General features: G+C 30.9%; 3 protein-coding genes across 3 annotated transcripts; 2 read left to right on the top strand and 1 right to left on the bottom strand.

Annotated features, from left to right (window-relative positions):
• Nucleotides 1-281: 281 nt before the first annotated feature.
• MED9 (mediator complex subunit 9) lies at nt 282-1,367 on the top strand. Its single transcript, XM_088182942.1, has 3 exons — nt 282-403; nt 472-577; nt 739-1,367. The coding sequence occupies exons 1-3, from the start codon at nt 303-305 to the stop codon at nt 877-879; spliced, it is 348 nt and encodes a 115-aa protein (XP_088039068.1). The 5' UTR covers nt 282-302; the 3' UTR covers nt 880-1,367.
• On the top strand, nt 895-1,367 carry LOC148236453 (protein NCBP2AS2 homolog). The gene has a single exon (XM_088182943.1). The coding sequence runs from the start codon at nt 895-897 to the stop codon at nt 1,159-1,161; it is 267 nt and encodes an 88-aa protein (XP_088039069.1). The 3' UTR covers nt 1,162-1,367.
• GTPBP1 (GTP-binding protein 1) lies at nt 1,208-10,252 on the bottom strand. The gene is made up of 13 exons (XM_088182941.1): nt 10,138-10,252; nt 8,649-8,784; nt 8,471-8,582; nt 6,143-6,332; nt 5,748-5,926; nt 5,507-5,670; nt 4,773-4,895; nt 4,435-4,695; nt 4,185-4,367; nt 3,983-4,118; nt 3,659-3,792; nt 3,420-3,596; nt 1,208-3,352 (listed from the first exon to the last, which is right to left on the bottom strand). Exons 2-13 carry the CDS (start codon nt 8,763-8,765, stop codon nt 3,155-3,157), a joined length of 1,974 nt encoding a protein of 657 aa, XP_088039067.1. The 5' UTR covers nt 8,766-8,784; nt 10,138-10,252; the 3' UTR covers nt 1,208-3,154.
• Nucleotides 10,253-11,217: the final 965 nt, after the last annotated feature.

Here is an 11,217-nt window from a genome sequence, read left to right as displayed (position 1 = left end):
TCAGTAGTTTTATTTATTTTTTTAATTTGCCATGCGATAAACCCCTTTAATTATATTCGCAGGTATATTAAAAAATATATCACTTGAAAAGGTTGGAAGTATTTGACTGGCTAAAAATGTTTACGATTTTCTCAACTACTCTAATCGGTCTTGTTTTGGTAATTTAAGAACTAAATTAATATATAACTTTTTTAAACTTTGACGTTTGGTTAAAAACTGCGATAATTTTTACCAATCGCCAACAGATGACTATTTGTTAATTGAATTTTCACACTGGCAACACTGCCAATATAATATGTCAAATGGAGCCCACAAGCGGCGATTCTGCAGTCCAATATCCACCGTTAACAGTACAAGAACTAGATATAGACATACTTCCACTGGTATACGATATAATTAGAAGGTAAATAAAAATATATTTGGCAACATTTAAACATACGTCATCGAACATAACCAATGTCAAACGTTCAGCGTGGAACGCGAATTACACGACAACGCAGGAAAAGCTCGAGAATCTCACGATTGCAGCGTCAAAGTGATCGAACTTCAGAAGAAGTTGGATTCGGCAAGGTCTCAGGTGAGAAGATTTTTAATACATGACTTAACAAAACACTATTTGGCTTCACCGTCAAGATTATAAATACGAACGTTATGTAACTTTTATATTGAACGCAATAGATAATAGATAGTGTTGCCGCTATTCGCAATCATAATATACATTTATGGCTATTATTTCAGATTCGCCGTTTGCCAGGGATCGAATACAACAAACAAGAGCAATTGAGGCAATTTGAGATATTGAGAAATCAGTTGCACTTGAAACGTGAACTTTTACAAAAGTATCGTAATATGTGTTCTTTCGATACACCTTTCCAATAAATCGACAATCTAAGCATGCCTTTAAGGTCACTGTTGAGGTATTTGGCGAACAATGAACAGCTGATTCAACGTCTTGCCGATTCGTATCCAATAAGGAAGGTGGCTCGATTTTGTATTCAAGCGTTTTATCGCACCCAGGACAAGGCGAGAGAGAGTCTGCCGCCCATTAATACCCTCAATCCTGGCTGGTTTCGCTCTTTCTTTGAGCGCTTCAAGAACAATTTGTCGGAAGAGATGAAAAACGCTCAACGACAACTTAAAGACAAAGATAGTAAAAAGTGAAATCGATCTCTAGAATAAATATGTAGACAAATTAAAGACGGTTAAAAAGATCTGTTATTTAATAATTATATTCAATCGAATGTCGATACATAATTTTTTATAATCCAGTCGTCTGAAAGCAAAATAAATCACACAATCTGCAAATCCTTCAACACAAAAATACTGATGTGTTTTTATTTTAATAAAAAATAATAAAACTCCAAAAATATAACTATGTTTCAATATATTACTATATCACTCAAAAACCTGCAAATCACAAAAACGCCGCTTAAAAAAAATAATATTTTCCATTTAAAAATATGCGAATCTTCCGATTTTTCGTCTCACACTTATTAATATTACACATTTAAAATTTTATGAATGAAAATATATTTACAAACATTTCACTATATTAAATATAATATTAATAAACTTTTGTAAATCATTTTAACAAAATATTTACAATTTATATCAACAAAAATTTTGAAAATTTTATAATTTGAAAACCCCACAGGAAGAATCTATTGACACACCGGTTTAAAATTGCGGCAAACATCTGCCATGAGATTTTTAACGAATGTTAAATAATCTTTGCAGACAGTGTGTTGCCTCAGTTAATCAGCTACTGTACCATTTTTTCGTATTTAAACACTTTACCGACTCGATAAAAAGTAAATTTCAAATTGTCTTCATTTTTCTTTTTGAATGCCAAATTTTACAACATAAAACGATAGTTAAATTAAATCAAAATAAAAAACAAATGCATTTTCATATATATTTATATACATATACACTACTACCCGTCAAAAGTTAAATAAAAAACTTGCAACAATGTTAATAGTCACGAATCCACCCTTATTTCTTTCAACTATTAAAAATATTGTTATCGAATTAAAGAATAACTATTTTCTGCATTTACTTATTCTACCGGAGGATCATAAAAGCGTCCAGCTGTTAATAAATCTATTCACATTCATTTATGTGCATTCGAAACTACAAATCACAATCTAGAGAATTTTTGTTCCTTTTTCATTTAGTTTCGTCTTATTGGACTGTTTATATGCGTTACTTTTGCAGGCGTTAAAAATAAAAATCTCTTAAAAGCTGCAATTGTCACTATTCGTCAAGACCACTGCAGGATTTTTTATTTTTTTATTTCAAAAATACTATTTAAAATTGTAATATTAAATTTTAATATTGAATATGTATTTGATCTTTCATATAATGTAAGTTTTTTTATAATTTATTGAATTTATGTTAAGAATATCAGCAAAAAATAGTTTGGTCTTAAAACTTTTGTCCGGTAGTATATATAAATATTTAGTCGTTCAATTTTATGTTTAACTTCATCGTCCTGCGAATCATTGGTGACTCAATGCAACGATTTATTATTCAGCATTATTCCAAAATTTCATTAAAAACGTAACTTTTTTTACATAAAAGTGTCAGTATTACTTGTTATATTCGCAAATTAAATTTAGGGATTGGTAAAGTGTCAAATAAGTTATTTACTACAACACGTAAAGCCCAATAAAAATCTTTACAAGTATAACCAAGAGTTGCCATTATTTAACTGTAATATAAATCAAATTGTCTTTCATTAAAAGATTGTCATCTATTACAAAAATTCTACATCTAGAGTTCTTGCTGTGAGATCAAAAATAAATAAAGAATTTTATGCATAGTGTTATACGAGCAATAGTAGATTTTGTACTAAATTGTTTTTAAAATACATTAAGAATAAATAAAGATTTTGTTTTGTATACCACGAGAAGAATGACTGCATCAAAATTCATTTTGAGATTCTGCTAAATAAATATTTTTTTTGTACTTCTACACACTGACTCGAGAAGGCACAACAACGGATCATGTACGCATCTCTCTCTTTTCACAAACGGTCAAATCCAACACGAATCCGTCAATCCAAACCTGTAGAAACTGTAGTCACTGGATAGAATAAATTTATAAAAAAATACGTTTCTCCGTAAAGGAAGATTGATTAGTTAAAAAATGTTCAAACGCTCAACGATATCGACTGTTGTTCGTTTCCATTTATCGGCTGCTCGGGCGGAACTGAAACGTCTTTGCTTATGTTTTTCTCCATCGACTTTTTACCTCTTGATCTACGATTCTGGGACTTCTGCTGCGTCGAGTCTGTCCTCTTATCGTTTTGGATTTCAAACGTTGAACCAGAGTTCGCTACTTCTGTGGGCTAACAGTTCATTGTATAATTAAGATTGTTTCTTAAACAAAAATGTGTAATTAAATGATTGATTTACCAATGGTGCATGATTGGCCTGGTGTGAAGACGGTCCGTTGCTCGACTGATCGTTTGTCGAGTTCAATTGATTTCTATTCTGCATCTTGTTTGGTTTTGTCCGCGGCGGAGGCGGATTATTAGAATGTACTATTCGTACTACGTTTCCGACTGCTTTAGTTCGACCCTCGCGGAACAACTAAAGAACAGATCAATATTAAAAATGACCTACAATTTTAAACTTTTCTGCAAAAATCTTACCATTCGCTGTCCTGGTTTAATATATTCTGGGTGTTTGATGAATCGGAATCGCACGATAGCCTTATCACCTGTTCTCAAGAATTCCTGCGACATCCTGAGGATAGAAGCAGTTTGTCTGACACTTCCACAATGCACTAAAATAAATACATACTTTTGTTGAGTATAAAAAAATTGACTTAAATTTGCATTGCCATAAGAAAAATAAGTATTAATTTAACTATATATATATATACTACTAAATAATTCTCAAAGTTTGTCTTTTTTTCTAATTTTTAAAAAGCACATTAAATATTTGTGTACAGATAAAAAAAATAACTTTATTACCCATAGCCTGATAACTGGATAGGATAGTAGTCGGATGATGCAAAACGAGAATCTCTCCCTCAAATTGCCAGCACGCTTGAGGATTCAAAGCTGGCGATACCATTACCATTCCTTTGCGTATTTGTGATCTTTTTATCTAAAAATATATTAATTTAAAAACATTGTACAAATAGTCATTTGTGATATGCCTTCTTTTATTTACCTTTTTTAACGCAAAACTTGCCGTCTGTCCTCCTTTGACTTCCCGAACGTTCATTCTTTTCCTATGAATACTTTTAACGGCTATGGGTATGAAGTGCCCCAACGGATCCGGTCCAAGGAGCAACGTATCGTTTAATCTAATGGTTCCCTGCAGTGTTGTCCCCGATACGACAGTTCCGACTCCCTACAAACAAGCAAAAAAACATTACCGCTTTCCTAAACACACATACATATATTCCATATTAACTCACCGGAACCGAATATGTATCGTCGATTTGAAATTCGGCAGGTTCTTGATCGCGACTCGGCATCCTCGTGTTGAGCAGATTCAAGAACATGGTGAGCAAGTCCAAATTTTCGCCGCTCATATTAGAAACTTGAAAGATTGGACACAGCTTTTCGGATACGAAGTTTGTGGCGCTCAATATTACGTCGTCGCTGGTCTTGACCATGACGGGAACTTTACGACAACCCGGCGACTTCAGTAACCGTATCAATATTTTTAAATTTTCCTGTCGAATTAAAACACACGTGTAATGGTATTCAAGTGTACCTAAATAGTTTTAAAACAAATTAAAACAACACTCACTGCTAAAATGTTAGCGGGACACATATCAATTTTGGTAACGACGACAAAAACTGGTACAGATAATGCTAACGCCAAGCCGAGATGTTCTTTAGTCATTCCTACGATCCCAGCATTGGCACCAACCTATTAAAAAATATTGTTTCAATAAAATACATCAAACAATAGTGAAATATCACACTCCGATCATAAAAAAATTCCCAGTTAGGAACAGAAAAATAATATTTCAATAAGAATCTGTGAACAAGAAAAATACAATAACAAACATTAAAAAAAATGAAAGTAATCAAAATCGTAAAATTATCATTTATTATTGTGCTACGCGGAAATCTCAATTAGATAAAAAGTTGATAAAACCCCAAACCAACTATCAATCTCAAAGTCTAAAATAAAATGAATGATGCAATAAATATGAATTTAAAATAAAAATATGATGCAATATAGTTTTATTGAATGAAATGGATAGAATGTACAATATAATGTAATAAAAGTAAATATCGGACACTTTTGAAGAAAGTGAAAAAAATATTGTAGTTTTATTATATTTTTAATAATCTTGCATCATGAAATAGTATTCTTAAAAATCATGAAATAGTATTCTTATTTTTATTATATTTTTAATAATCTTGCATCATGAAATAGTATTCTTAAAAATCATGAAATAGTATTCTTATTTTCTGTATGTAGATTGTAATAAAGGTATTAATTCTTGACGTCGCAATATTTTTTTTATTTACCATTAACATTCCAAAATCTGGAGCATGACCTGTCATACCGAATACTGTAGTTTTCAAATATCGCTCATGTCCAGCAAGATCGATAAAAGTTATCACTTTAGCAGACTTAGTACAAACGTTCACCCAATCAAGAGTGCCATGAGACGGTTTATTAACAACATTTCCTATAGAAATAAAAATATAGTTAATAGTTTTATATAACTTAGTATTCCCTATTCAAAAAAATAATGCTTGTACTTACCTAGACTATCAAATCCTAGTATATCATTTCCCACCGAACTTGTTCTCCCACTTTCAATCTCATGTTTATGACGGAATAACCTTTGCCGCGCGTAGCCCCTTCCATTGTCCAACTCCCCGTGAGTCAACACACCAAGTAATGTCGATTTTCCTGCATCTACATTTCCAACAACGGCCACCCTGTTATAAAAACATTTATATAAAATACATAAATTTTTAATAAATAAAATTACAAATACAATCTCCAGAATCAATATCTGACATATTTGTCACATCTACCAATTTGTTAGAGAAGCTGTTACAAAATTTTAGCGACAAACAAACCGAAAGCCAGACTTTAAGAATTACAGTATAGATATTGATTCTAGACACGAGGATTAATAATATTTGTTCAACCTGATCTCCATAAAATCGGCATCTCCGACTTTCTTCCTTATCAAGTATTGACCGGTGATTAGAGTGTTTGATTGAGAGCTTTTACGCTGCCTCAATTCGATGCAAGAAGCGCCGATAGCTGATACCAGTGTGTGCAATGTAGCGACTGAAGCTTTATAATCTTCTTCATTTAAGCCACTCTCGCAATCATCTAAATTAGCATAAAATATTATATTTATTAAATACATACTTAATAAATAACTGTGAAATAAAAAGTTATTATCTTTTCGCATATAGAAGAGAACATAAAATACAAAAGGAGGACAAAATTTTTGAGGAGGATGTCTGGTCACCTTAATAAAACCCGTTTTGGTTTTAACCCTTTAAAAGTAAACTTGGTTTACTGATAAATGAAGTAGGTACAATAATCTTTATTAATTAAAAAAAATTGTAAAAAACTACTTGTTTTAAAAAATAATCAACAAGTGACCAACCGGTGAGTCGCTGGCGTTTAAATGGTTAAGTTAATACAAATTTTTAATCTCTTTGTTCACGCCATTAATCGTTTAGCTTGTATTTTTTGGGTCAGAATTTTAATACAGTTGTCATCAGAATTTATATTACATAAGGTCAGAATCATATTTTTCAATCAGTATATACCACATTCATTGATCAGTATTTATATTATATGATCTGTATTTTAACCTCAAGGTGAGTTTTATGTTGACAGATGATCGACATAATAATACATGGTCATTATCAAGATGTTTCAGGGGCAACTTGTTTGGTTATGCTCGCAACATAGTCAGATTTCAACACAACAAGCCAAACATGCTCTTGGTTGTCGCTCTGTCGTTATTCACGCTTCGTTCTTCGCTCTGAATATGAAAGTTATTCATGGGGTGTTCTCTATTCTGTTCAATATTTAGTCTAATATTTTAATTCTGATCGTCCTATATTTTTATTCTAACCATTTGATATTTATTCTGACCCTGAATAATATAATTATGGCAAAGCTGTTAATAAAATTCTGACCGAGATTTAATTTTTATTTTAACCCAAAGTTGATTTAAATTCTGACTATTTATATTTAGAATGGACTATATTTATTAAAATTAATATAACACCAAACCACATTGCTTGATTACCCCTGTAATATGAAAATAGATAATTTCGTGAATATCAAGTTTAATTTTTAGATAAAATATATAAAAATAATTTGAATTTACCCTTTTTCTGCAAATTCACAATTAAGTGTCAATAAGCTTGTTTTGTTTTGGCATTAAAAGATAACAAAGCCGCAAACTTAATAAACACGTTCTGCTAATATTGGATCATATTTAATTTAAAAAGTTAAACTAATCCAAGGAAATTACCGTTATATGAACAAATATACTAAAAAACAGTTGCTGTCTATTCACATTAATGCCGCATATTTTTTTGCTGTTTACGTGGCTTTGTTCAAATAGCATTTCAAAAAGATTGTCAAATTTTTAAATGCCATCACTGTTTGAAACATATAATTCAATAATTGGTTTCGGTGGAGCTGATGATTGCATAAAATTTGATTTATAAAAAATGTATAAATTTCTAATGAAAAACAATCTAAAAATCTGGTTTTGAAGTATGATAATATTCACACTGACATCTAAGGTTGATAAGAACGATGCCTACCAAACAAGTTAGCATTAAATCACTAATAATTTATAATACATAATAAAAATAATATGTTCTCAGAAAATGTTATTTTCTTCTAATAAAAATATCTAATGGTGCATTAAAAATGTATTCAATTATTTTTTTAATGATGACGTGGGACATCGCAATTCTCGCCAAAATAGCAAAAGCCGATATATCAGATTTCGGTAACCAAAGGGTTAATATGAATACCATTTAATTTGTTGCCTTTCTAAAATAAATAATTTATTGCCCATTTATATTTATAAATGTTATAATTGTTTTAAAAATCACATGATTGTTCTATATTTTTATTCTATATAAATATAAATTCTGTGCGGGATTTAATTTATATTTTGACCCAAAGTTGATTTAAATTCTGACATTTTAATTGGTTGCCTTATCGTTTAACGTTTTGTACCACGTATCAGTTTCTTATTGACAATTTTTTCACTACAAACTGTGTCAACAACGTATTCACAAATGATTTGATTTATTTATATAGTTTCAGCTACAACTTGCGACACTTTTAGTCTAGTTGAATGTGTGCAGAAGAACAAGGTCTCGAAATATCGCTTATGTAGCACTCGCTACTAGTGAAGAAGTAAAATTCAGAATTTTTCCGCATATACAACGGTTTTTAGAGTTTACTGTATAAAATAATATCAATACCTTCAGCCACTCCAATTTCGTAAATCACTTCACCATGACCAGTTTCAATTTTATCCGATAACTGCTGTTGAAGTAGATCATACTGTTCATCTGTCGGACCTATTAGAATGTTCTGAAATTATAAAAATAAATTAATTTATTACAATTCAACTGCATTAACATAAAAAATATATAATACTTTTCCACGGATGGATGAATAGTCGGCGGTCGGCTCTAGTTCGGCTAGAAATTTATCTTCAATGTGAACATTCAGAGGTGGCGGCGGCTTTGAAGGCGAGCTCATTGTTTCGTCCATCTTATAAAAATGTTATCCCCTGCGTGATTTTAAAAACATGTTATTAGAATTAAATGTACATTAAATCACGTTTACTAACCAATAATTGTAACAATTATAATCTTTGCTAGTAACTATACGTAATAGCGCAAATTATTATTCATTGGCTACAATATTATTGTTGAAATCGGTGTGTAATTTTACATATAATTCATTTTGTGTCTTTTTGTTCTCTCTATGAGAAGCAATATTCCTCCCCTATCCCTGTTATCCCATATTCGTTAAATTGATTGTATCACTAAGGACTATCAAGTATAGTTCTGCATCAGTTTACCCAACTGCGGCTGCCAATCGCAACAGCCAAGGTAGGAGGTCGAATCGGAGGTCGAAAAGCAAAAATATTTATATATTATTTTAAATAAAATTAAAAAGTTTATTATATAAATATAATGTTTTTTATTGATTATTTCTTCAGTTATATATGTAAATATATACCTATCTGGGGTACCTGAAAATAGTGAAAGATCGACCACCATACATGTACAAGCGATATTATTCAAAGGGTTAAAGTTTTTATTTGACTCATCCTAACATTCTTGTAAACGGGAATCATAACTATAAAAAAGTGTCATTAGAGAATATTTTTTTTATAAAAAAGGCAATATTGAATTTTTTTAAATAAAACGGCCAATAGTAAAATTATTTTATGGTTATTTTGTAATAATAAACAGCAACTTAATAAAATAAAATAATAATATATAAATTAACAAATCTGTATAATAATTGCATCATAATCGTTAAATAAAAAAATATAAATTAAGACTCGCCAAACTCTATTTTATTATTATTAATAGTATTAAGTGTCGAGTATTTAATGGTGATTAAAGTAATAGCTCAATTGGTCGAACATTTCAAAATGTTGTGCAATGCACAAAGGACACCACTAATTATCAATGGGTGCGATTTAACCATTCTGACAAACAATTCATTTAATGAAAAAAAAAAATTGTCCTCATTATATGTTGAAAAAAAGAATTAAATAGCAAATTATTAAAAACATATTGTCTTCGGAAAAACCCAAGCAAAATCTAAATTGCATCATAATTAAGGACGAGAATATTTGTTTGTTTATATAATAAAACATATTGATAGACATATTTAATGTGTGAGAAAAAGCTTCGATTTGTAAAATACAATTTAAAATGTTAAACACAATAAGGCAGACGCGCGTTTTGTTCGATAGTGATGCATTTTAAAAATAAAATGCAAAAAACACTGACGAAACATTGGCAACAATTCAAGACGTCCGAGATGCTGAGAAATGTCATTTCGGAGCGGCGAACTCGATCGTAGTTTTTAGCGCGAAACGAACATGGTAACGAGCGATACTGACATCGATCAGGGGTCCGACGCGTCCCGCCTGCTCAAAAATCCAAACAAATATGTGTAATCGCCAATCGTCCTGGTTGACAGCAGTAGAAGACGCTCGGCAAACCTCGGTCGAATTCGGTTGCGGACGTCACAACACGTCCTCTGACCATCTCGATTTGGTCCTAATAGGTCGTTTCGTGTGCATCGATATATTTTATAAAAACCTTTACAATATAATAAATTTGATAAATATCTAACTATTTAATGAATAGCATAAACCAATAATATAATATTTTATTATGTATGTGAAAGGGAGGGTTATTACATAGCTTTCTCTACCCTTATTTATAGTTACACAAAGTATGATTTTTGAAAAGGAAACATTCAAAAATTAATCTGGTTGAATTGAAAAATAAACACATTAGCAAGGTAGAAATTAATACTTTTAAAAGTGGAATCTGTTTTTTCCGAACAGTATTTTGACATTAAAATATATTTTTTAATTCTTGGACACAGTGGAAATGTGGAAATGTGGTCTTATGAAAGATATTCTCTCGACACCAAAACTATTGTAGGAGTTCTTGAGTGTTGTGTAAATTTTGATTCTTGGTAGCTATCCTTGACAACTAATGTACAATTTTATCGTGAAAAATAAATCATTAATAAAAAGTGTAAATTCAATAAAAAAATATGAGTTATTATTTTTATATATTCATGTATTATTCCTGCAACCAAATAATCAAATTTAATAATATCTATATTCGTCAAAATAATTTTTTAGATGATATATGGGGGGGGGGGGTGCAATATTAATTTTAATACCCTAGTTTGGATGTCAACAAATCTGACAACCCTATCCTAAACTTATTTTAAGAGAAGGATTCCTCGGATTTTTTCTCCTCCCTCATCAGACGAGATCTTCTTCTTAATCTTTCGCTGTTAGCGATGCAGATCTATCAGTTAATCGGTAGTCAGCTCCTTGTCATGTTTCTTTACCAGCTCTCGAATGTCGTCCTCGTTCACCTCCAGTCCCATAATTATTCACAAGTGCACAATTTTGCCGACAACTGATGGCTCTAGTCTAATTCATTAGTAAGCCTTT

The sequence above is a fragment of the Plectrocnemia conspersa genome, unplaced genomic scaffold (assembly GCF_051122295.1).
Source record: "Plectrocnemia conspersa isolate PC_06_02 unplaced genomic scaffold, ASM5112229v1 ptg000003l, whole genome shotgun sequence".
In the NCBI taxonomy this organism is placed as follows: Eukaryota; Metazoa; Arthropoda; class Insecta; order Trichoptera; family Polycentropodidae; genus Plectrocnemia; species Plectrocnemia conspersa.
This window is presented reverse-complemented; position numbering and strand designations above follow the sequence as displayed.

Excerpts from the sequence above, each read along its gene's own strand:
- LOC148236453 (XM_088182943.1), top strand. The coding sequence starts at position 895 with ATGCCTTTAAGGTCACTGTTGAGGTATTTGGCGAACAATGAACAGCTG.
- MED9 (XM_088182942.1), top strand. The coding sequence starts at position 303 with ATGGAGCCCACAAGCGGCGATTCTGCAGTCCAATATCCACCGTTAACA. Across the intron at positions 404-471 it reads GTATACGATATAATTAGAAG|CGTGGAACGCGAATTACACG; the intron begins GTAAATAAAAAT and ends TCAAACGTTCAG. Across the intron at positions 578-738 it reads TGGATTCGGCAAGGTCTCAG|ATTCGCCGTTTGCCAGGGAT; the intron begins GTGAGAAGATTT and ends CTATTATTTCAG.
- GTPBP1 (XM_088182941.1), bottom strand. The coding sequence starts at position 8,765 with ATGGACGAAACAATGAGCTCGCCTTCAAAGCCGCCGCCACCTCTGAAT. Across the intron at positions 5,671-5,747 it reads ACTAGGATTTGATAGTCTAG|GAAATGTTGTTAATAAACCG; the intron begins GTAAGTACAAGC and ends TTATTTCTATAG. Across the intron at positions 4,368-4,434 it reads ACGATACATATTCGGTTCCG|GGAGTCGGAACTGTCGTATC; the intron begins GTGAGTTAATAT and ends GCTTGTTTGTAG.